General features: G+C 46.8%; 1 protein-coding gene across 4 annotated transcripts in view; it reads left to right on the forward strand.

Annotated features, from left to right (window-relative positions):
* Positions 1–5,483: 5,483 nt before the first annotated feature.
* PNOC (prepronociceptin) overlaps positions 5,484–25,681 on the forward strand; it is a 26,024-nt gene continuing 5,826 nt past the window's right edge. For 2 of the 4 annotated variants that reach the window (XM_032143482.2, XM_032143479.2), the window contains exons 1-2: positions 5,706–5,783; positions 17,514–17,662. In XM_032143482.2, the coding sequence (XP_031999373.1) occupies positions 17,537–17,662 (126 nt within the window). In that variant the 5' untranslated portion in view covers positions 5,706–5,783; positions 17,514–17,536. Of the gene's footprint in view, positions 5,521–5,705; positions 5,784–17,494; positions 17,663–25,681 lie in introns of those variants that run through there. The other 2 variants (XM_032143480.2, XM_058433492.1) reach the window with 2 other exon arrangements.

The following is a 25,681-nucleotide window of genomic DNA, read 5'->3' on the forward strand; positions in this document are numbered from 1 at the left end:
CTTTTCAGGGATTGTGAACAGGCTTCTGAAGTGCCTGGATGCTGGGACGCCTGGACATCTGGACACCTGGATGCCTTCTTATTCTGAGCATGGCAATTTTTAGGTTTCTGTGATCTTAACATTCAAGTTTTAGGACACAGCTTCTAGCCATATTGATGGGGCTCTTAAGATGCAGCTGTGGGACATGCATGGGGTGTTCCCAGGACATTGTGACATGGCAACGCTGGGGCACATTGTCAGCTTACTGTCCAGGGATTCCAACTCCTGGGTTCAGGGCTGAGGGTGGAAGGGATGCCCTGTGCGCATTATTCACGCATGTTCTGTGGTGACCTTTAGTTCCGTTTCTGGGATTGTATCCCCATTATGTGATGAGCACAGTTTCATTAGCCCCTGTTATGGGCTGAACTGTACACCCCTAACCCAGATTCCTATGCTGAAGTCTTAGCCCCAGCTCCTCAGAGCATGACTGCATTTGGAGGTAGGGCCTTTAAAGAGGTGATTAAGGGTAAAGGAAGCCATTAGGGTGGACCCTAATCCAATAGGCCTGGTGTTCCTAAAAGAAGAGGAGATGAAGACACAGATACACACAGAGGGGCAGCCACATGAGGACACAAGGAGAAGACGTCCATCTCCAAGCCAAGGAGTGAGGCCGCAGAAGGAATCAACCTTACCGACACCTTGATTTCAGACTCCCAGCCTCCAGAACTGTGAGAAAATTCACTTCTGTTGTTGAAGCCACCCAGTCTGTGGCACTGGGTTCTGACAGTCCAAGCAGACTAATACACCCACTAATCCTTCTACGTGCCTGTACTAAAGCCCAGTGGCCACTTTCCTGCCCACTCAGAACCTGCAATTTGTCCTCAGAATCTTAACACGTCATTCAAAAAATAAGATAAACATCACTTGAACATCATTCTCCTCTCTTGGACTTCTCTTTCCCTTCCAGTCTGATCCACAATTAGCACCTTATCATGTGCTCCCTAATTCTCAAATAGTCTGAGTCACTATAGCAAATCCTGTGCTGGTCACCATTCATTGATCTAACTTGTCCCCTAGGCCAGCTTCTTGAATGTAAGGATATCTTTCATTCTCACATCACCTAGCCCAGCACGAGGCTAGATACTCTGGTAGTAAAACCTATACTTGCAAAGGCAATCATCGGCCATTTGCATTGAAACTGTATTCACCCAATTCTTCCTTTAAACCTAGCTCTTACTGATTACTAAATTGTAACTTGCCCTCAATAGTTCAAAAGTCCATCCATATTTTGATGCAAAGTTGTGAAGAAATGTGTGTGTCCCTCTATTTTTAAAGTCCATTGTGTTCTGACTTAAAAGTGTTTCAAAATGTGAAGAGAGTTTGCCCTCATTGAGTAAGAAGCAGCTTTTCCAGTGGGACCCTGCTAACGTGGTTACTAAGGAGACAAATTGGAGGTAGGCGCCGTAATTAATCAGTAAATTCCAAGCAGCCAAATACCTGGCCGGGAGAGGCTCTTTACTCTGAGAGGGGAAAATTGGCAGGTGGGTGGAGGTGCGTTGAGCTCGACATGAGGCCCAGTTGTGGCTGCCTCCTTCCCCTGTACTTCCTCTGCTGAGATATTCTGATGACAATTTTAAGAGCTTTCTCAATCTGCCTCAAAACTTACCTATCAGTACAGATTGGATTCTAATGTTTGCAGCCTCCCTGGTTGGGCCTCTATTGCAAAGAAGATGCCAAGCTGGTGTGGGCAGGAGTGAACTTCCACCACCTCATAAGCAGAAGAAATCATTATTTTATTTTATTTTTATGAGACAAGGTCTTACTCTGTTACGCAGGCTGGAGTGCAGTGTCTCAATCATGCCTCACTGCAGCCTCAACTTCCCAGGCTCAAGTGATCCTCCCTCCTCAGCCTCCCAAGTAGCTGAGACTATAGGTGCTTACCACCACACCTGGCTGGTTTTTTATATTTTATAGAGACAAGGTCTTGCCGTGTTGCCCAAACTAGTCTTGAACTCCTGGGCTCAAGCAAACCTCCCACCTTGGCCTCCTAAAGTGCTGGGATTACAGGCATGAACCACCACGCCCAGCCGAGAATTTTATTAATTCCAAGTTCTTGCGCACACACACACACGCGTGCACACACACACATGCACACACACACGCACACACACACACACAAAGCAGTAGAAATAAGAGCATGTGACCTTTCTTTTCCAACTATTTTAATAAGTGTATCCTGCCAATCAGAAAAGCAGGGGGCAGCTTGCTGCTCTGTGACCAGTTACCATACCCAAGGGAAGCCCATGGTTCTCAAAGTGCCATGTCTCAGTGGCTGTGTGGCAAGGGGGAAGCCCTGAAGCCATCACAAACGCCACACAGTCTGCACCCTTTCTAGTCTACTTGTGCTTTTCTGAGGGGCAAGATTCTTCTACTCCCCCACCCAACAGTGGTTTTAAACTCCCTCCTGGGTTCATCCTGCCCTTCTCCGTCCATCACATGAGACAGCCTGCCACCACATGCAGCTTCATTCAACCACCAAGAATATCCAGATATTGGGTTCAACTCTTCTATCTGGTAAATGAGGAAAGAAAAGTCCAGAGAAGCTAAGTGACTTTTCACTCTTGCTCTTTCTCTTCCTCAACTGCAAGGGAAGAAAAGCATTTAGCTGCCTGAACATCCTGGGAATGATGAGGTGCTCAAAGGCAGGTGTGTTGGTTCAAGGTAATTTTCCACTGGATGTAATAGAAAATCCAACTAAACGGCTTAAATCATAGGAAGTAAAAGTTTCCAATGCCTCCAATGAATGCCTTCTGCATAGCCACCCTCTATTATCCTGGGACTTTGTAGTCTCCACCCAGCCTGGCTCTGGACAGTCTTGCAACTGGCCTTAGCCAACAAATGTAGCAAAAGCAATGGACTGCCAGCTCCATGCTTAGGTCTCAAGAGGTTCTGTGTGCTTGCAGTTGTTCCCTTGCTTGATTGTATTTGCTTGTGCTTTCACTTCAGGCTTGCCATGAGACCATGCCAGGTTAATATGCTGGATGGATGTGAGAGACCCATAAAGGATAAGACATGTGCAAGAGAACCAAGGTCCCCAGCTGACACCCAGCCAACCTTCTGAGTCCAACTGCAGGTGCAGAAGAGAGTCAGGCTGAGACCAGAAGAACTGCCCTGCTGAGACTAGCCAAAATTCCCAATCTGTAGAATCATGAGTCAAATACGTGGTCTGTTGTTTTAAGCCTCTGGCCTTGGTGTGGCTTGTTATGCAGCAATGGGTAACTGAACCCTGACTGACATTTGAAATAAATGTTTGGGTTTTTTGTTGTTTTTTTTTTTTAAAAAAAGGTTGAAGTTTAGAAGTCCAAGATTGATATGGCCATTCCATTAGTCATGGGGGACCCAAAATCCTTCCATCTTTATGTTCCATCATATTTGCTCATGGCTTCCATCCTCAAAGTTGTCTCATCTCGTAATCCAAGATAGCTGCTAGAGCTCCAGCCATCACATTTGTGTCCCAGTCAGGATGGAGGGAGGGCAAAGAAGAGAGAGAGGCCTTTAGCGAGTTGACCCCCTTTAAAAGAGCTTTCCCGGCTGGGCGTGGTAGCTCACACTTGTAATCCCAGCACTTTGGGAGGCTGAGGCGGGCAGATCACAAGGTCAGGAGATCAAGACCATGCTGGCTAACACGGTGAAACCCCGTCTCTACTAAAAAAAAAATACAAAAAAAAATTAGCCAGGCGTGGTGGCAGGTGCCTGCAGTCCCAGCTACTCAGGAGGCTGAGGCAGGAGAATGGCGTGAACCTGGGAGGTGGAGCTTGCAGTGAGCTGAGTTGGCATCACTGCACTCCAGCCTGGGTGACAGAGCAAGACTCCGTCTAAAAAAAAAAAAAAAAAAGCTTTCCTGGAAGCCCCACCCAAGGACCTGCAGCTTAATGCTCATTGGCAACCCTTGGTCAATGGGAAATGTAGTTTTTTAGCTAAGTGCATTTATGCCTGGAATAAAATCAAGGGTACTGTTTAGTAAGGAAGAACAGGGGAATGGGGATTGGGTAGGCAGCCAGCAATATCTGCCACATCATGTATGAAATAAGGTTCCAGGCCTGAGACACTGAAGTACATCAGGATGCAAAAGTGACCCCGTGTCATTCAGTGAACATGCTGGTTTCCCAAAGGGTCCATAATAGTAGCTGTGACCTGCAGTGTAAGGTTTGGGCAACAGAGATCTAAGTGAAGAATCGTGAGTGTGCTGGTCTCCTGAGCCCTTTTGCTGTGAACACAGATGGAAGGGAAATTTTATTCTCAGAACCTGTTGCTCTTAACCTGAGCAGATGTTTGCTGTCTTTTTCCTATTTTCTTTTTATGGAGATGTAATTCCCATAACATAAAATGCACCATTTTAAAGCATATAATTTGGTGGGTTTTGGTATTCTTGCTGTGTTGTGCAACCATCACCACAGTCTAAATCCAGAACATCTCCATTACCCCAAAAAGAAACCCTATACCATTTGCAGTCAGGGCAGATGCTTCCCTCAATCCTTCTCCACCCAGTCCTGGGTAGACCAGAGAGCTGGACTTACCATATGAGTGAGTGCTTGAGCTCCTTGGATGACATAGGTTCAAACCCTGGGATTCTGGAATATTGTAGACCCTCTTAGGAAAACCAAGGACAGGGTCATAGTGCAATTCATCTAAGGTAAGGAAACGTGGGGTCCCCAAGGATGCTAAACCCTCGAGCCTGTGCCTTCAGCCTGTGAGCTCCCTTCCTGCAGCCCACAACCCCCGGCGGCTGTAGAAGGCAAAGAGGCTCTGCAGTAAGGGACAGGGAAGCTTCCAGAGCTTCTGAGCCTCCAGGGCCCTCGGTAGTGACACCCTAAGGTGCAGAAGCTTTAAAAGCTCTCTGTTGTGACACCAGACACTGATATGGGATTTCTACATCCAAGTGGTACTAATCAGTGTGAAAAGCGGGCTGAGAGGAGAGGGAGGATGCAGCACATTCATTAAGGGCCTCGTGTGTGGTAGATTCAGACAGAATCTCCTTTTTCTACTCACAACCATCCTGGGCAGTATTAGACTCCTTTTCCAGAAGGAGAACTTGAGATTCACAAAGAGATGTGCCTTGCTCTGACTGTACAGCCGAATTTCAAACACTTCCATCTGAGCCTCGAGTCTCAGCATTCTCCATCGCACCATGCTGTGGGCACCTGTGGAAATGCCTCCTGACCTGGCTCAGAGCAGGTACAGCCACCTCTTGAGTGGCCTAGTTAGGGGCAGTGACATTAGGTCGGGGCTTGGCTTAGCTCAGCCCTGGGCTCCTCCGTGCCGGTGGGAGTTTGGCGTGAGCTCCCCTCCCTTCTGCCTGCCTCCTATTCTTCAATCCTCAGGCAAAAAGGTTGCTCAAGGAGACTCCAGGATTTGGGGTCTGCCTCATCACTGTCACCAGGAGGCTTTTTTTCTGACTTGCCAGAGCTCCCCGTCAGTCCTCGCAGAGCCTCTGGAAGCACAGGGAAGGCAGCTGTGGGATCCTGGCTGAACAGAGTCCAGGTGAAGCAGGCTTGAGAATGGATTGATGGGGAGGTGGGGATGTCACAGGTCTGATGGCAGAGCCGGGAGAAGGGAACAGCCAGGAAGGCTTGCGGGTTCTGCTGTTTGGTTGCTGAAGGGGGTCAGTGTGTGTATGTGTCATGGAGGTGGGCAGGGAAGGGGAGGGCTGTGCGTGGGGGAGAGGATATATATGCTGGTGTGGCTGAGACAGCGGAACCGAGCCTCGCATCCATCGGAGGGAGCCGGGGACTGACAGCTCTCAGGTAGGTAACTGCACGGGGGCCCCCAGCCCGACCGCGACTAACTGGACTAACTGCGTGGAGCTCCGGGAGGGCAGGGCCACCAGGGGCTGGCTCCTCGGCCTCTCTCCTTTGTCCAGCGTGGATGCTGCTGGCCTCTTGCGAGATGGTTTCTTCATTCATCTCCTTTGTAGCGGTTGGATGGTGGGGAACGGGGGAGGGCTGAGTCTCTTTTTTAACCTCAGAAAGACGCAGAAGCAGAAAGAGAGGAACTTGGAAATGAGGAAAAGTTTTGCTTCCCCAGCTGTGGCCCCTACGTGGTTGTTGCTCTGTGTCGAGAGGAGGCTGCTGGAGGAGTGAGGTCAGGGGAGGGGCAGGCACTTGGGAGGGGGCTTGCCTTCCACGGGGCGGCCCCCAGGAAGCCCCTGGCCCCCTCATGAGGGTTTTCTCTCAGTGGCTTCCTCTCCGATGCGGTGTGCAGGCTGCTTCTCCGCCTATCACTGAACTTGATGCCATCCAGATGGGAGTTTTTAATCCTGAGGGAGCCCTTCTCCCAGCAGAAATTGCTACAAATAATGGGGAAGCGCCAGACCTGGGGAGTGTGCTTCACCTGCATACACACACTGCTGAGTGCCACGGCGCGTGAATTCCGGAGAGCATTTCTACGGGCGTGACCTTGGTCTCCCAGAACCTGATTCATTTAGAGGGCTCTTCTCTTGCTTGGCATCTCTCTCCCCCTGCCCATCTCCCCCACCTAAAGGTCTTTGCCCAGGTCATGCAGAATACTCCGTTCATAGTCACCGCATCCCAACTCTCGAGGCTCTCTCAGCTACCTTCTTTCTTCCTCGTCTCTTTGTGCGTCTCTCTCCCTGGAGTCTTGCTTCCCCGGCTTCACTACCCAGCCCCTCCTCCCCCAATCTCGCTCTGAACATGGGCAAGTTCTGGGGGAATTTCAAGTAAGGATGATTCGGGAAATGGACTATTTAAAGCAAGCTGCTTTGGACTTGAATACCCCGATCCTGCGCTTAAACATCTGTGTTTAGCTTCCTCAAGCAGCCCATAATTGCCCCAATTATAACCAATAACATTGTTCGGCAGACTAACAAAAGATGAGCTTTGCACGGCATTCGCCAGCAAGCCTAAACCAGAGTTTTCAACATAGATAGGAAAAGTAACTGCCTGGCTTCTTATCAAAACCTCCCAAAGCAAATACTGCTCTTTTTCACTGCTTGTGGGTGGCTACTGCATGCACCCTCTTTTTTTCTCATTTGTAAAGTGTGGCAGGGAAATATTCTACAAGCTTATAATGAGGCTGTGTTACCTTTAACAAAAAGGATTCGTGCTCCTTTGGGCTTGCTGAGTCTTCTGCAGGGGAGGGTCCCTGGTAAACCCATCGCCAACCATCACCACCTCAGCAAAAGCAGCAGGTTTTACATCTCCATGTGCCGCCTGGTGCTGCCTGGTGAGGGCGCTGTGGTACAGCCTCGGGTCATTTTGAGGGCGCAGTTTTGTTGCCCACAGGGCAGCAGCTCCTGCTTTATCAGCTGAAAGCTGAGAGTACTTAGGGATTTATAAAATGCAGGCGAGTTTGCATTGTCAATGAAGGGAGTGATTGCAGGATTGCTCAAACCTGTGCTCCCTGGAGCCTATGACAGGCGCTGTCACGAAGCTATTCTGTATTCAATCAGGTAGTTATCGTCTATACTCTACCAGGCAGGGAGGCTTGCAGGGGCTCCAGTAGATTCAGCAGAGGTGATAATAACAGCACTTTACATTTGTACAACGATTTGGGCGCTTTCACACCTATTATCCCAGCAACAGCCCTGTGAGGTGGTGCCATTATCTCGGTGTTGCAGTTGGGGAAACTGAAGCTGAGAGATTAAATGATTTATTCAGTACGTGGCAGGGTCAGGACTGAGCCAAGCCATTGTGGCTCCAGTTCATCTCCCCGTTATGGTCAGGGGTGCTTATGAACTCATAGTGGGGTCGGGGGTAGAGGAGAGACATAACACAAACATGAGAAACAATTAGAGGACCATGCAAGGCTGGGTGTAATTCAGTCCTAAATCGCATAATCCAGAAAGCAAGTGCTAGAAGAATTCGGGAGAAGGAGCACATCCTCCAGGTGTTCCTGGGATTCCACCAAGTGAGAAGGCAGGTGGAATTTGGATGGGTCAAGGGCTTTGAAGAGGGAGGCAGCAGCCAGGTCAAACACATAAAAGGAGGGCAAAGGAATTAACATTTCTTGAAACCCACTCTGTGCCAGGCAGTGAGCTAAGCTTGTCTACGTGCTTATTTCGTGCTAATACACACACGCACATATGCACATGGGTAGGAATGAGAAGTTTCAGGTGAGCGTTCTCTACTTGCACCGACACGGTTCAGTGATCCCTCCTTTCCCCATCCAGCTCCACAGCTCCCAAAGCCCACGAAGGAAGCTTTGAAATATCTTGCATTCCGAGTCTGGGTGGAGCTACTCCTCAGATATCTTAGGAAAGGGATGGGCCCTTCTCAGAAAACAGGAGCCGTCCTGACAATGAATGGCTGGTAGTGGCTTGAATTGCTGGGCAGTTGTGAAGCAAACTGGATTTTCTAAATGCTTTTATTTAAATCCCACAATCGAACATAAAGCTTTCCATCTAATCACAAACTAGTTGTGAGATTTGGAGCACATCGATTTCAGGGGCAAGCCAGTTTTCTGGGCATTTCCCTGGATAGGCTACAATTAGTTTCAGTCTCAATTTTCCATGATCCTGTGGGGTTTTTTTTGTTTTTGTTTTTGTTTTTAATACTGGCAGCTGCTTCAACATTGCAGAAGCACAAAATCATCAGCCCGGGGACCCAGCCTGGCAGGTGGAGTAGACAGCATGCCTCACCGTGCACCCCAGCTCTGCCATCCCACAATGGCTCAGATCCAACCTCCCCTCTTTCCACACTGGCCTGCAATCTTTCCCCACCCTCCTTCCCCATTCATCCTTTCATTCATTCAGCCAAGGAACATGTGTGGAGTTCCTGATAGGAGCCACACAGAGCAAGTGCCAGGACCACAGGGCGGCCAGAGCTCTGGCTTCCTCCAAACTCACAATGGGCTTCAGGAGATTGAGACTTTTGTTTTTATCTTACCTTTCCTAATTTGCATTTTAGTGGATTTTATAATGTATGTAACTTATAAATAAATTAGGAATGTGTACTCAAAATCGACTGCTAGGGGTACAAAGTTAAAGAAGTTTGGCTGGGCACAGTGGCTCACGCCTGTAATCCCAGCACTTTGGGAGGCCGAGGTGGGCAGATCACAAGGTCAGGAGATCGAGACCATCCTGGCTAACACGGTGAAACCCCATCCCTACTAAAAATACAAAAAAATTAGCTGGGCGTGATGGCAGGCACCTGTAGTCCCAGCTACTCAGGAGGCTGAGGCAGGAGAATGGCGTGAACTCTGGAGGCGGAGGTTGCAGTGAGCCGAGATCGCACCACTGCACTCCAGCCTGGGCGACAGAGCGAGACTCTGTCTCAAAAAAAAAAAAAAAAAAAAAAAGAAGTTTGAAGATTGTTGTCCTAAATTCATTGCTGTTTCTCTGTGTTTTCCAATATTTTAGAAAAGAACATTGAATGATTTTATTACATAAAAGTAAATAAAAGCTTTTCTTTCTTTCTTTTTGAGTTGGAGTTCTTGCTATATTGCCCAGGCTGGTCTTTTGTTGTTGTTGTTGTTTACAGACAGGGTCTCACTCTGTCACCCATGCTGGAGTGCAGTGGCACAATCATAGCTCACTGCAGACTCAACCTCCTGGGCTCAAGCTATCCTCCTGCCTCAGCCTTCTGAATAGCTAAGACTACAGATGTGCACTACCACACCTAGCTAATTTTTTTTTTTTTTTTTTTTTTTTAGAGATAGGGGTCTTACTATGTTCCCCAAGCTGGTCTCAAACTCCTGGGCTCAAGCGTCCTAAGTTGCTGGGATTGCAGATGCATGCCAACACACCCAGCTAAAAGCAAATAAAAGCTTTCCAAAATCTACTTAAATTATGTTGCCAGTATATGTGGGAGTGTGGCCTAGAACCAGGAGGATGGGAGTTGAGGGCTACCTTCCCACCTGCAGCAGCCCTGAACGTGTGTCTTTTGCCCCTCCCACACTCTTTCTATGGCTTTCCTCATGCTGCCCGGAAGCTATTTCCCCATGAAGTCTTCATCTCCTTCTCTTCTTCCCTTCTTCCCTCCTTTCTCACTTCCAGGAAAGGACAAATATCTGGCCATACATAAAATCAAAGGATATTAACCATCTCATCTAACTGCCTCTTCTTATAGAGGGAAAAGCTGAGGCCCAGAGAGAGAAAAGGTCTTGCTTAAAATCCCACAGGTAATGACAGAGCCAGACTAGAAGCCAGGACTCTTGTTTCTGAGCACAGCTCTCGGGCGTTCATTTCTCCCCAGCCTGGGGAATGCTTGACCTGTGCTGGGCTGGGCAATTGTTCTTTCCTCCACCTCCTCTATGCCATCCCCCTCTTTCCAGGTGGAAATTTAGATCAGAGGAGAGACACTGGAAGTGTAATTGTATCAGCCAGAAGAGGAAAAGAAACTAAAGCAGCCTCTGTCCATAATAGCTGGTAAACAAGCACAAACTCCATTGTAGGAGTCTTGTCTGCAATGGGTCTAAGAAATGGGGCATCGGGAAGACCCACCTATCTTCTGATGGACATGCAGCTGGTGTGCAATGAAGGATCCCTGTGTGAACTGGAGAGAAGCAACGATAAAGAGGTTGTCATCAGCTCGGGCACAGTGGCTCATGCCTGTAATCCCAGCACCTTAGGGAGGCTGAGGCAGGAGGATCATTTGAGGTCAGGAGTTTGAGACCAGCCTGACCAACGTGGTGAAACCCCGTCTCTACTAAAAATACAAAAAAAATTAGCCAGACTTGGTGGTGGGCACCTGTAATCCCAGCTAATCAGGAGGCTGAGGCAGGAGAATCATTTGAACCCAGGAGGCAGAGGTTGCAGTAAGCCGAGATAGCGCCACTGAACTCCAGCCTGGGCAACAGAGCGAGACTCCATCTCCAAAAAATAAAAAATAAAAAGTAAATAAAAAAGGTTGTCATCAGACAGGGAGTGCAGACTTCAGGACAAGAGGAAGTCCTACACGAAGACAGCTGCAGGGATCACTGACGGGCAGGATCAGACATGAGTCCCAGCTCTGCCACTTCAAGTTATATCGGCTCCTCAAGCCTCAATCTGCTCAACTATAAAATGGGGATGATAGCACTTACCCCATAGGGTGATGCTTGTACAGCAATTAGCACAAAGCCTGGCTCATAGTGCTCTAAAGTCATAGTAATATGATTGCTATGAAATGCAAATAGATTCCACCACAATGAGATGCCATCAGAATTTGGCAACCTTCCAAAAGCAGAAACAGTGTGTAAAGTTGATGGTTTCCCAGAACACACGATTTGGAGTCAACACACCTGAGTTTAAGTCCTGGCTCTGCTACTTATAAACTGGATGATCCTAGTCAAATTGCTTAACCTCTAAGAGTTTATGTTCATCTTAAAAATGTGGGTTGATATTAACCCTAGATTATAGGGTTGTATAATATATGAATATAAAATTTTTTAGTAACCTGTCAAGAATATTCTCTACATGTGGTTGATGAAAAGGATGGAGGTGTATCTGCCTCTAGCAAGAGCAGTCCCCTCTTCTCTTCTCTGCTGGCAGCATCAAAATTACAGGACTTCGAATAGGTCATAAGACAAAACTCAATTAGGGTCCAGCTTTGGCTAAAGCTGCATATGTGATTCTCCAAACAGATAAGCAACTAATTATATTGCCCTTGGAAGCAAGATTACATGCAAATCGATTAAGGCCAAGCCACAGTGGTATTTTATCTTCATAAACAGCAAGGCACAATTAAATTTATGAGGTGTCATTACCAAAAGAAAAGGCAATTCAACATTTCTTTATTCAATATGAGACGCCCAGAATATAGTATTGCCACATAGAAGTATTAGCTGAGCTTGGCTCACCAAGTGAAATTCAAGCCATGTAAAATTCAACCTACTCAGGTAACTTTTTATTTACTGATGTTTGCTATGGTTGTATAAAAATAGCAACAACCTGTCACTATTCCCATTTCACAGTTGAGAAGACTGGGGCTCACAGAAGTGAAATAATTTGCACACAGTCCCACCGTTACAAAGTATAAAGTTTCAGCATCAATGTAACAACAAACCTGTTATTATCCCCACTTTGTAGTTGAAAGGACTGACCATCTCAGGACTTGTCCGCGGTCACACAGATCCACAGTGTAAGGTTTAAACACAAATACAACTCGTGGATTAACTAACTACTCATCTCCATTTAAATACAGAACATCATCCGGCATGTAGATATAGTCAAGACTTCTTACAAATGAAAAACATCTACTGAGTTTTCAAAGTTCAAAATCTGATTTAACCTAGAACACAGTTGTAGTAGGTGTTGGGAGGTGTATGAGAAAATACAGAATGCTGTCTCTTTTATAATGATATTTACGTAATTTTAAGTTTTCACTGACATTAATCTCATTTTAAAGCTTGCAAGCCACCTGTAGGGTGGATGGAACTATGTGGTCATCTCCATTTTGCGGATTCTGTGAATTGCAGCAGGGAATGGATAGCATTGAGTATGGATGGCTCCTCAAATAATCAGTGGAGTCAATTGTTAAAAGTGAGGGGAGACAGAGAAGGGTCGGGAGGTTGGAGTCCGAAAGGTAGATGTGCCTCTGACCCACAGGGAGGTCCTGGCTACAGCCAAGGACACTCAACAAGGTCTCCCCAAGTGCCAAGCTGCAGGGCGTCACATTTCACCTGCGGGAAGACTATCAAATGGAACATGCACTACGTGTCCCAGAAGTTCATCTTCCTTTTACACCTCGCCCCTAAATCCCGTTTACCCAGATTTTGAGATGGCAAGCATCAGTCAAACCAGCCAACATTTCCTGAATGTGCAAGTTGCCCCAGTTAATGAAGTTCACAAAAAACCTCAGCCGGAGGGCATTTTGCTAACATCTGTCACAGCTTGTCAGCTCAGCCTATGCACACATTCTGTATTACAACCTCATATTAGGAAGGAAAGGAAACGGCTCCTTTTCTCCTCCCTTCCCTTTCTTCTGCGACGTATAGCCACTGCCACCATGTGGCTGTAGAGGGCACAGCCATGCTGTTTGGAACAAATTCTACAAAAATGTCTAGAAAGATGGAAACTTAGAATGAGAAATGTAAGGCCAGGCATGGTGGCTCATGTCTGTAATCCCAGCACTTGGGGAGGCTGAAGCAGGTGGATCACGTGAGGTCAGGAGTTCGAGACCAGCTTGGCCAACATGGTGAAACCCATCTCTACTAATAATACAAAAAGCAGCTGGGCGGGGTGGTGCACTCCTGTAGTCCCAGCTACTCAGGAGGCTGAGGCAAGAGAATTGCTTGAACCTGGGAGATGGAGGTTGCACTGAGCCAAGGTTGTGCCACTGTATTCCAGCCTGGGCAACAGAGTGAAACACTGTCTCAAAAAACAAAAAAGAGTGTTAGAGTGAATGCTGCATGCCAGGTTCTTTCCTTCTTTTCATTTCGTATGTATTCTTATTGCCTGTCAGTGCTATTTTAATTGCTTACAAACATTAACCCACTAATCATCCTCTGAGATAGGTACTAATTTCATCCCATTTTTGCAGATGAGGAAATGAGAGGTCAAGTACAGCTAGCAAGCTTCAGAGCTGTGATAGGAAGCAGGCAGTCTGTAGTCATTAGCAGATGAGAAAGCGCACATCACCGCCACTCTGCAGCGTGGGTCTGTTGTGCCTGTGTTGATGGATGGGGCCCCCGAGTCTCGCTGGCATCCCACTATGATGTGTTCTTCCAGATGCCAGGGCAGCAGAGGAGACTGATCTAACTCAGACCAGGGGGTGGACATGGCTTCCCAGAAGGGATGATGCTAGAGGTGTGTGTGAAGGATGAGTTGGAGAAGGATATTCTGGGCAGAGGGAACAGCAAGTGCCAAGATAAAAAGACATTAAGAAGCCAGGCATGGTGGCTCATGTCTGTAATCCCAGCACTTTGGGAGGCCGAGGCAGGCAGATCGCTTGAGGTGAGGAGTTCAAGACCAGCCTGGCCAACATGGTGAAGTCCCATCTCTACTAAAAACACAAAAATTAGCTGGATGTGATGGTGTGCACCTGTAATCCTGCTACTCACGAGGCTGAGGCACGAGAATCACTTGAACTTAGGAGGCGGAGGTTGCAGTGAGCCAAGATCATGCCACTGCACTCCAGCCTGGGAGACAGAGTGAGACTCTGTCTCAAAAAAAAAAAGAAAAAAAAGACATTAAGAGCCTGATACAGTTGGGAGCTACACATGATTGACTGAGACTAGAGGCTATGTGAGGTTAGGTGCTAGGAGATGAGGCAGGAGTTGGTTGGTGCTAAGTCCTTGGAGCTCCTCCTGACAGCAACGAGGTTATAAAATTAGTTTAAATATAAGGTGACATCATCAGATTGGAGATGGCTTGGGGGGAAGCCAGATCATTAGGTGGACTAATTAGGAGGCTATTACAATAACCAAGGCAATAAATCTCAACTAAAGCCCTGGTCCTTGGGATAGAGAAGAAAAATTCACTTCAAATGCATTTGCGATACAGTCATTTATGTAGGCACTGTGTTCATTATTTGTTTCAAAACCCGTCTCAAATGTGAATTCATTGGCCATGTGCAGTGACTTATGCCTGTAATCCCAACACTTTGGGAGGCTAAGGTAGGAGGAACACTTGAGGCCAGGAGTTCGAGACCAGCCTAGGCAACATGGTGAGACCTCATTTCTGCTAAAAATTTAAAAACTAACCAAGCATCCTGGGCTCAAACAATCCTCCCAGCTACTTGGGAGGCTGAGGTGGGAGGATTGCTTGTGCCCAGGAGTTCAAGGCTTCAGGGAGCCGTGATTGCACCACTGCACACCAGCCTGGGCAACAGAGCGAGACTGTCTCAAACAAACAAAAAGTCAACTCACTGATTTAACAAACACTGATTGAGCACCCCAGTAGTCGTCATCCTCTGGGTATGAAATGCTTTGATGATGCACAAGAAGAACTGGGGTGGGCTCAGCTGCAGGTCCCTCCTTTGTTCACGTCCTTCTCATACCAGCACTTCCCAAACTTTGGCATGGATACAAGTAACCTGGGATCCTTACAAAAAATTAGCGGGACCTGGTAGTGCATGCCTGTAATCCTAGCACTTTGGGAGACCGAGGTGGGCAGATCACAAGGTCAGGAGTTCGAGACCAGCTTAGCCAACATGGTGAAACCCCGTCTCCACTAAAAATACAAAAATTAGCCAGGTGTTGTGGCATGTGCCTGTAATCCCAGCCACTCGGGAGGCTGTGGCATGAGAATCTCTTGAGCCGGGGAGGTGGTGGTTGCAGTGAGCTGAGTTTGTGCCACTGAACTACAGCCTGGGTGACAGAGCAAGACTCTGTCTCAAAACAAAAACAAAAACAAATAGAAAAATACATGCAGATCGTGATTCAGTGGTTTTGGGGTGAGGCCCAAGAATCTGCATTTCTAACAAGATTCCAGCTGGTCTGCAGGGTGCTTTGGAGTAGCAAGACCTTCTACAGTTCCTCAATATCATCTGAAGAAAAAGTAATAAAAGCAGTCATTTTTGGCTTTCTACACTGAACTCTTTATTAAGGGAACTGCATAATGTAAATGGACAACTCAATGGGTTTTGGCAAATGGACATACCCCTGCGACTTCAGTCAAGAACATTTACATTTCTAGAAAGTTCTTTGTTCCTCTTCCATTTAATCCTCTACCTAAAGATGGTTCTACAGGGACCCAAAACGATACAGTCCAGGGAAGCATCTTTCAGATTCAGAAGGCTTGATCAAAAGATAAGTTTCAAGGAGAAACAGTGAAAACTGCACACCTTTCAGGCAATCCTACATAAGATTGCAAATCACTGATCTAATCAACCAATCCTTGGAGCTACTATCTTAGAATAGTTTCTTTGTTCAATTTTAAATAGCGAGTTCCACATGCCAGGGCCCGTGCTTGGCCTGGAATGCCAAGGTGAATAACATGGCCCTTTGCTCGGGAAGCCAACTGTCTTAGTCTGTCCAGGCTACTGTAACAAAAGAGCGTAGACTGGGTGGCTTATAAACAACAGAAACTTCTTTTTTTTTTTTTTTTTTGAGATGGAGTCTTGCTCTGTCACCCAGGCTGGAGTGCAGCGGTGTGATCTTGGACCACTGCAACCTCCGCCTCCTGGGTTCAAGCAATTTCTGGCTAATTTTTCTATTTTTAGTAGAGATGAGGTTTCACCATGTTGGCCAGGCTGGTCTTGAACTCCTGACCTCTAGTGATCCACCTGCCTCAGCCTCCCAAAGTGCTGGGATTACAGGCATGAGCCACTGTGCCCTGCCGACAACAGAAACTTCTTTTTCACAGTCCTGGAGGCTGGGAAGTTTGAGATCAAGGTGCCTGCAGATTCAGTGTCTGGTGAAGGTCTATTTCCTGGTTCTTAGATGTTGCCTTCTTGCTGTGTCCTCAAGTGGTGGAAGAGACTAGCTAGCTCTCTGGGGCCTCTTTTATAAAAGCACTAATCCCATTCATAAGGGCTCTAGTCTTATGATCTCATCTTCTCCCAAAGGTTCCATCTCTCTCTCTTTTTTATTTTTTATTTTTTTGAGACAGAGTCTTGCTCTGTCAACCAGGCTGGTGTGCAATGGCACGATCTCGGCTCACTGCAAACTCCATCTCCCAGGTTCAAGCAATCCTCTTGCCTCAGCCCCCCCAAGTAGCTAGGATTACAAGTGTGTACCACCACACCCAGATATATATATATATATATGTTTGTATTTTTAGTAAAGACAGGGTTTTGCCATGATGTTGCCCAGGCTGGCCTTGAACTCCCGACCTCTAGTGATCCACCTGCCCTGGCCTCCCAACGTGCTGGGATTACAGGCGTGAGCCACTGTGCCTGGCCCAAAGATCCCATCTCTTAATACCATCACCTTGGAGGTTAGGATTTCAACACAGGAATTTTAGGGAGGCTGAGATAGACCATAGCACTAGCTCACATCTAACAGGGATAAGAGGCAAGTACCTGGAAGAGAGAATTCGGGGCATAGGGGGCTTGGGGGCATTCCTGGCTGCAGCAGGGAAGGCCAGGAGGATGAAAGGAAGCACTTGAGTCATTAATAAATGTCGTATTTTACTCATCTTACTTTTGCACAGCACTTTGCAAAACTCCCCTTACAGATCTCATTTCATCTTCATAATAGGCCTGTGATAAGGCAGGTGCCACTGTTCCCCTTTTATGGGCTATGAAAACTGAGGCTCAGAGTAGTTGATTTAACGTCACATGCTGGTAAGCTACAAAGTGATGCCTTTAGCTCCCAAGAAAGCTGTCTCTGCCGCCACACAGCTGCTCCCAAAAGTATCTGTGTGGTGTCGAGGCCAGCCAGGTGGCAGGAATCACAGGAGTGTCCTGCCACCCAGGACTAACCCAGGAACCCAGACACTAACAAGCCTGTGTGTGAACACTGAGCCTAGGTGATAGGCCGGGTCGCCTATGGCCTTGACAATTTACACCCCTGCAAAGTGAATCACAGGCCCCTAGTGCCATCCTGCCAGAGACAGCAAAGTGTCTTTCTCGCATTCTCTGGGTTAGGATCTCCGGCCCTGAGCAGCCCCTGAGAATGGCTGTACTCACCGCCATGCTTCCTGTTTGTTCCAGCACCTGCTTCCTGCTCCTGCACCATGAAAGTCCTGCTTTGTGACCTGCTGCTGCTCAGCCTCTTCTCCAGTGTGTTCAGCAGTTGTCAGAGGGACTGTCTCACATGCCAGGAGAAGCTCCACCCAGCCCTGGACAGCTTCGACCTGGAGGTAGGTCCCCAAGACAAGGCAGAGAGGCTGTCCTCCGCTCTGACTACCTCCTCCCTCCCTACTCTAGAGCAGACTCTGAGTGAGAAGCCAAGGCCTCTCCCACAGCTCACAGGACTTGCCCAGCATTACATGGCCCATAGGAAACAGATCAGACAGGAGCTGCTCTTCTGACCCAGAACCTTATGATCTTTCCACCTTACCACCTGCAGGAAGAGCCCTGCCTGTGATGCCAGGCCGTTCCCAGGATTAAAATAATGTTACTCATTTCAGAGAGTTTGGCCAATTCAGAAAAGTATAAAACAAGAGAAATTTAAATCCCCCTTAATTACACCAGTCAGAGAAAGAATCCTACTTTTTTTTGCTTACTATATTATACCAGGATAAATTTCCCATGTTATTATTTCTTTCCATGAATATAGTCTACAGTTGGCCCTCAGTATCTACAGGTTTCACATTCAAGGATTCAACTAACCATGGAAAGAATTTTCTATATTCAGAAAAAAATAAAAAATACTAATACATGAATAAAAAATAATACAAATAAAGCAATACAGCATAACAACTATTTACATAGGATTTACATTATATTAAGTATTATAAGTAATCCAGAGATGATTTAAGGTATACAGGAGGATGTGCATAGCCATTTTATTGATTATTTTTATTTTTATTTATTTATTTTTTTTGAGACAGAGTCTCACTCTGTCACTCAGGCTGGAGTGCAGTGGTGCGATTTCAGTTCACTGCAACCTCCACCTCCCAGGTTCAAGCAATTCTTCTGCCTCAGCCTCCCAAGTAGCTGGGATTACAGACACCCACCACCATGTCCCGCTATTTTTTATATTTTTAGTAGAGACGGATTTCACCACATTGGCCAGGCTGGTCTTGAACTCCTGATCTCAAGTGATCCACCCACCTTGTCCTCCCAAAGTGCTGGGATTACAGGCATGAGCCACCGTGCCCGGCCGCATAGCCGTTTTATATAAGGGACTTGAGCATCTGCAGATTTAGTATCCTGAAACCAATCCCCTGTGGATACAGAAGGACCATGTAATTTGTTTAACCACTGAACACATATGTGCCCTTTATTTTATATTATTTTTATTTATTTTTTTTTTTTTGAGACGGAGTCTTGCTCTCTCACCCAGGCTGGAGTGCAGTGGCGTGACCTCGGCTCACCACAAGCTCTGCCTCCTGGGTTCATGCCATTCTCCTGCCTCAGCCGCCCAAGTAGCTGGGACTAAGGCGCCTGCCACCACACCCGGCTAAATTTTGTGTGTGTGTGTATTTTTAGTAGAGATGGGGTTTCACCGTGTTGGGATGGTCTCGATCTCATGACCTCGTGATCCACCCGCCTCAGCCTCCCAAAGTGCTGGGATTACAGGCGTGAACCACCATGCCAGGCCTGTGCTCTTTATTTCTGATATTGCAGATAATTCAACAGTGAACCCCTTAGTACCAAAATGCTCTCTTATATTTTAAATTTCCAACTTAAGGTGCAAATCCAGTATTAACTTTTTCTTCATTAAATAAACTGCTTTGTCAACTATCTACATTTCAGTCCAGATAGTTACTCCTCTCCTATTAAATCCAGTATAGCTCAATTGTTTTTTACTTTATAGTCAAATAACTTCCTTCAAAAGATGCCATCTTTTAAACCCCTTAACCTTTCAAAACAACCGGAAGCACCACAGTTCCTTAAGGCAAATGTACAAATGTAGAACCGAGTATTTGCAGGGGGACTGACACACCCTGATGTCTCCCACCTCTAGATAACAGAGGAGGAGATAAAACCCAGCAGACCCAAAGCACCAAGCTCTTGGGCTCAGTGGTTTTCAAGCCCATTTTCCAACCAGTCATAACTACCCAGGGCATCTCCAGTTAACCAATTCACTTACTATGTTATACCAGGATCAATTTCCCATGTTATTAACATTATTACTTTCCATGAATATAGTCTACAGTTGGCCCTCGGTTCAGTGGTTACACTAAATGTCTCCTCTTACTCATCCACCATGTTTCTCTCTGAGCTCCTACCCTGCTGATGATTCCCTCCTTCAGGAACCTCAGCGCTCTCTCGGTCCATGTGCCTCATTCTCTTCCTCACTCTGGCTGCTGTGTTGGTTCCTTGTCCTCTTCCCACCCCTACACACAAAGGATCGCCAAGATTCTCTGCTTTTCACCTCCCTCTGAGAACCCACTCATACATCGCAGGCCTTCTGCTCCTCCCAGGCTGCAGAAAACTCATAGAGGCACCCTCCTGACCTCCTCTCCCCTGGGCTCCAGACCCATGTTCCCAATCACTTTCTATAGTTCCCGGAAATCCTGCCTTCTCTTCCTGCCCTGCCATTGTGCCTACCACAGCCTCCTCCCCCATCCATAAATCCCACTTGCACTTCAAATCCCAGATTAAGTGTCCCCTGGTAAGAGAACACTGCACTGATTCTCCACCCACCCCAGTGGAGTGGGCCCTCCTTCCTCATGTTCTGATTGTTAGTTGTATCTGCAGGACTCTCTCTCCCCATATGGAGTGAGCTTTCTTTACTGATGGATCTGGGTATCCCAGCACGCAGCACAGTGTGTGGCACAGAGTATAGCTCAATAAACACATCATATCCCATGGAAATTGGAAGATTCTAACACCAGTAGTCTCCTAAAAGGCACATCTGCTGCAGTCTCTGTAAAGGTTTTACATTTCCATCTTTCAGAGACTCAAAAATTTGGAGCATATCTGCATCTCTCCATAGCATCTTAAATATCTGGGGTCTAGACAACATTATCAGCTCTCCTTCTTTGAAACAAGTCAGAAAATGGACCTGTAAAAGCCTCACAATGGGGGACTAACACTTTCACAGTGCTTGCTAACCCCCTGGAGGATGTGGCTGCCTGCTTGTTTCTGTTTCTAGTTCGTATTCACTTATAACCTATGTTTAAGTTAATGAAATGCCTAGAATGTAGGCACTCAAATCCCATTTCCAAATCTGGCAGCCCTTGACTATGTCCATTCTGTGAATGATCGGGGGACTCGTGTTTCAGCAAGGGTCACTTCGCTAGTCCCTCCACCAAATTACATAATCCTGAGCTATTCCCAGGGTCCTCTGGATCCTTGGCTTCATCAAGAAACTTTTTATTTCTGCTCCTCGTAGACTATTCGAGTATGGCTGCTTGTTGTTAGACTATAATTTTTATTGGTAAACGACTCACACCCAAACCCATTGCAACGTCCTGGCCTTTAACCTAATTGTGAATGGTACTTAGTTCATCAGCTCAAGGAGGAAAAACTAGATTCACTGAGTTGTTTTAGAGACAAAAAATAAGGTAACCAATCCCCAAGAAAGAGTCTGGGGAAATTTATTTTAAACTCCCTAAAATTTGGCCTGATGCAGTGGCTCACATGTGTAATCCCAGCATTTTGGGAGGCCGAGGCAGGTGGATCACTTGAGGCCAGGAGTTCGAGACCAGCCTGGCCAACAAGGCGAAACCCTGTCTCTACTAAAAATACAAAAATTAGCTGGGCATGGTGGTGCATGCCTGTAATCCCAGCTACTCAGGAGGCTGAGGCAGAAGAATCACTTAAACCCGAAAGGCAGAGGTTTCAGTGAGCTGAGATCATGCTACTGCACTCCAGCCTGGGGGACAAAGTAAGACCCTGTCTCAATCAATCAGTAAGATTCCCTAAAATTCTATTGCAAAACAAATTGCCTTCTGGTAGTTCTTTCCATCTCCATGAAATGAAAATTCTAATGAGGTGACTTGCAGTAGGAGTTCCTTATATGTTTGTCTTCTATGCTGTTCATCTGCTGTAGTTGTCCTCAGATATTCTAGCAGGACCTCACAAAGCAAATAGCTTCCGAATGTCTCTTGGTCAGAAGTGGTGTGACTCTTTAGTGGCAGAAACTTGACCACCTTTGTGAGCTGCTCCTTTCATCCCCAATGGGTTCATGTGCCTGTTTTCCACTTTGTACCCTAATCTTTGAGCCCAGACATCCAAATGGCCATTTGCTCACTTTCCCCATAAGCCCAGCTTTACAGATCAATTTGGCAGCCATCTGAGACTCCAGATGCCCATACACATTCTGGCTTAATATAGCAATGCCATCAGCGTGGGCTGCCAAAACGTGTCCAGCTCACTTAATAAGCCATTAACCCATCTCTGGAAAAAGGCTGGTGAGTTCCCCACACCAGAGGGTCAGGCATTAAGCTCCTATGCCCATCTGGTGCTACAAATGCTGTTGTGAATTTAGCTTCCTCCTATTTGCCCAAAACCCTCTCCTAAATCAAGAGTTGGGATGATTTTGTTAGCATCTAATTTATCTAACAGTGCATCAACTCTGGGTATGGACTGTGCATCTGGTTTGATCACAGAATTTCATTTTCTCTGACTGACACAAAATCTAATTACCATCTGGGCTTAGAAACCCAGGGGCTCACAGAAGATCTAAGCACCTCCAGGTTTAACAACTCTTCTATTTGTTTCCATAAACTGACGGAGCAGAACAATTCAACAAGCAGTTTGGGCCTCCTATTCTGCAAGGATTGGACCAAGCCTGCTCAAAAGTCAGAACCAGCTCCCCCACTCTACCCTTCTATGACTTTCCAAGTGCTAGCCACACTTCTCTGCATCCCTGTTGATTTTGTAGAGCAGAGTTTCTCAAACTTGCCACTGTGGGCACTTTCGTCTGGGGAATTACTTGTTGTGGGGGTTGTCCTGGGCACTTTAGGATGTTTGCTGGCATCCCTGGCCTCTAGGTGCCAGTAACACACCACACACACACACACACCAGTTCTGACAACCAACAATGTCTCCAGAGATTGCCAAATGGCCCCTTGGTGGGCAAAATCACTCCCAGTTGAGATCCACTCCTGTAGAGTACTAACTCAACAGGATTCTGATCTGAAAGAATATACTACACATTGATTCTAGCTGGTTTCCTTCCAAGTATTTCAGGAGCAGGCTAAGTACAGACCCAGGTGACTCTCTTTCTCTGTAGGAGTCTTTAACTACCATGTTCCGTGATGGCGTCTTCCTCCTCAGAGCAAGTTCCAAAACAGGATTTCTCCAGGTATCATCCAGCCTCAGAATCACCTGGGCTGTTGCTAAAAATACAAATTTCTGGGCCCCACCCTTGACTTAGTGGATCAGAATCTCCAATGCTTTAGGCTAAAAATTTGCATTCTAACAAACTCCAGTCGCATTTTTTTTTCTTTGAGACAGTCCCGTTCTGTCACCAAGGCTGGAATGCAGTAGAGCAATCTCAGCTCACTGCAGCCTTGACCTCCCAGGCCCAAGCAATCCTCCCACCTCAGCCTCCCAAGTAGCTGGAACTGCAGGCATGCACCACCACACGCCACTAACATTTTTATTTTTGTAGAGATGAGGTCTCCCTATGTTGCCCAGGCTGCTCTCAAACTCCTGGCGCCTCAAAGTCACCTCCCTCCTTGGCCTCCTAAAGTACTGGGATTATAGGCGGGAGCCACCACGCCCAGCACAGTAGCAAGTTTTATAGAATACTCCAGAAGTTTGCAACTCCATTGTTCTTAAGGCAGCCCTCCCTATCTATGGAAGTTACCTATCATTTTTTATAATCAGTAACATTGCAGGTGTGAAAAAGTAGTTCCCTTCATCTCCCTGCTGAGGTCATTCTGTCAGCAACTAGGTTCCATGTGTTAAGCATCTCTGAGCAAAAGCTAAATGAAAAAGGCATGCTCAGAAAAACCATGGCTTGAGCGTCACTAGGGGCCAACGTCACCTCCTGTGACTAATAGGTGGACTTGGACATGTTGCTTCTTGGAAACCCTACCAGGGAAGGAAATCAACACTCCTGTCAGACCCAGTCCCTGCCTGTCCCCTCCAGTCCATTGGAACATGGGCAATACCCATCCAAACCTCAGCTCTTGGTCTCATAGAATCCTTCTTCTTGCATTAATTGCCACCAATTCTTATTGCAAGCACACAGAGGTAGCTGAGTAGATGTCTTGGACTGGGCCGCAAGGCATCTTTGAGTTCTTGTTCAGGTTATACTGTTATCTAACCGTGTTGTTTTGGACACATTACTCAACCGCATCATAAAATGCAAAGGTTGAATTATATTCATGATTTGCAAACCCAGGCAAATATCGGAATTACCTGACCTTTGTAAAATTAAGTTTTTAATTTCTTTGTAAAAATAAGTTTTAATCCCTGCTTCTATTCTTCAGAGATTTAGTTGAGTCTTGAAATTCTGTTTTGTTTTTTTTTTTTGAGTCAGAGTTTCACTCTTGTTGCCCAGGCTGGAGTGCAGTGGTGCAGTCTCGGTTCACCACAACCTCTGCCTCCCGGGTTGAAGCGATTCTCCTGCCTCCGCCTCCCGAGTAGCTGGGATTACAGGCATGTGCCACCACACCTGGCTAATTTTTTGAATTTTTAGTAGAGACAGGGTTTCTCCATGTTGGTCTGGCTGGTCTCAAACTCCCAACCTCAGATGATCCGCCCCCCTCAGCCTCCCAAAGTGCTGGATTACAGGCATGAGCCACTGCGCCTAGCCAAAATTCTGTTTTTAAAAGCTCTGCAGATGGTTGGGACTCACAGCCAGGTGTGGGACCCTTTAGAGCAGGTGTGGGCTCTGTTTCCAAAAGAAAAAAAAAAAAAAGAATAAAAGAATCCTGGAATCCCGGACTAATGGGACAGATGAGTAATCAGATAAGCAAAGGGTGGCAGCAGGCTGACAGGAGCTGATGCAACTGTGTGCATGCTAAGCACTAGGGGCGTCCCAGTCCTGGTCGCAACTAGCTGCGACCCCTGTTCTTCCAGGGACTCTTTCTCACCTCTTTTCATTCCCTTCTTTTATACTCTTAGCTAAATATAAAGTGACTTCTTGATTAATTCATCTCAGTTCAAAAAACCTCTACTGAAACCCTACTCTTTACTGGAAGGAGAAGATTCCTGCAAGGGATTCACACATGAGTAAGATGTGGTCCCTAACTTGTCATATTCTGCCTTAGAAGGTATTGCAATTTAATGACATAAAGCATTAAAATTTCCACAAGAGGAATACAAAGTTCTGTGGGAAGACAGAGGCAGGAGAGAGCGATTCTTGCCAGGAAACTAGAAGTTATCAGAGAGGGGCAGCACTGGAGCTTGTCTGGGTCCCGAAGGATGGATGGCAGGATGCAAGGAGGTCATTGCATCCGAGGGACAGAGAGAAAGGCATGCGGGTGCGAGGAGCTTTGCAGTGTTTAAGGCACTAGGAACAGCCTCATATGCCTCGAGGGATGTGTGATGAAGAATCGGAAATAAGACCTTGATGGTGGGCTAGACCAGGTGGTAGAGGGATTTGAATGCTCTGCTCAAGAGTTTGGAGCTGTTTTATGGATATGATAAACAATTAGACAGCTGTGGGCAAGGTAATGACATGAATAGTTACTCTTCAGGAAGGGTATCCTGCCAGGGGTACCACATTGATGACAGTGGCAAAGACCAGAGATGTGGAGATCAGTTAGGGACCCACTTCACCTAAGAGGCACTTAGGCGGTGGTAGAGGGAGTGGGAGGAGGGGCAGAACTGTAGACTGGCAGGATGGGGGCAGTGAGAGGGGAGGAAAAGATATGCCCAGGGTTTGAAATCTGAGTCAACTGGGGAGTGAGGTGCCACTCAGAGACAGGGACCGAGAGGCCAAGCAGAAGGACAAGTGTATCAGATAAGAATGAAATTCACCTGCTAGTAACAAACACCTAAAGTGACAGTGGCAGAAATCAATAGATTCAGTTCCTCACAAGGAGTGAGAAGGAGACAGCTCAGGGCTGCAGTGGCAGCTCCAGTCTCCTCTCTCTTCTCTGCCAGTCAGCAGCTTCTAGCCCATGACTCCCATCCTCTGAGTCGCTGCATGGTTTCTAGATGGCAAACACAATGTCAGCCCAAATGTCCACATTCCAAGCAGAAAGTTGGAGGAAGAGGAAAATGGGATGTTCCTCCCACTTAAGTCAGTCTCCCACTTTCTTGGAAACCCTACCTGATGCCTGATCACTTCTTTTTTTTTTTTT

Source organism: Hylobates moloch, unplaced genomic scaffold (assembly GCF_009828535.3).
Source record: "Hylobates moloch isolate HMO894 unplaced genomic scaffold, HMol_V3 SCAFFOLD_22, whole genome shotgun sequence".
NCBI classification, from domain to species: domain Eukaryota; kingdom Metazoa; phylum Chordata; class Mammalia; order Primates; family Hylobatidae; genus Hylobates; species Hylobates moloch.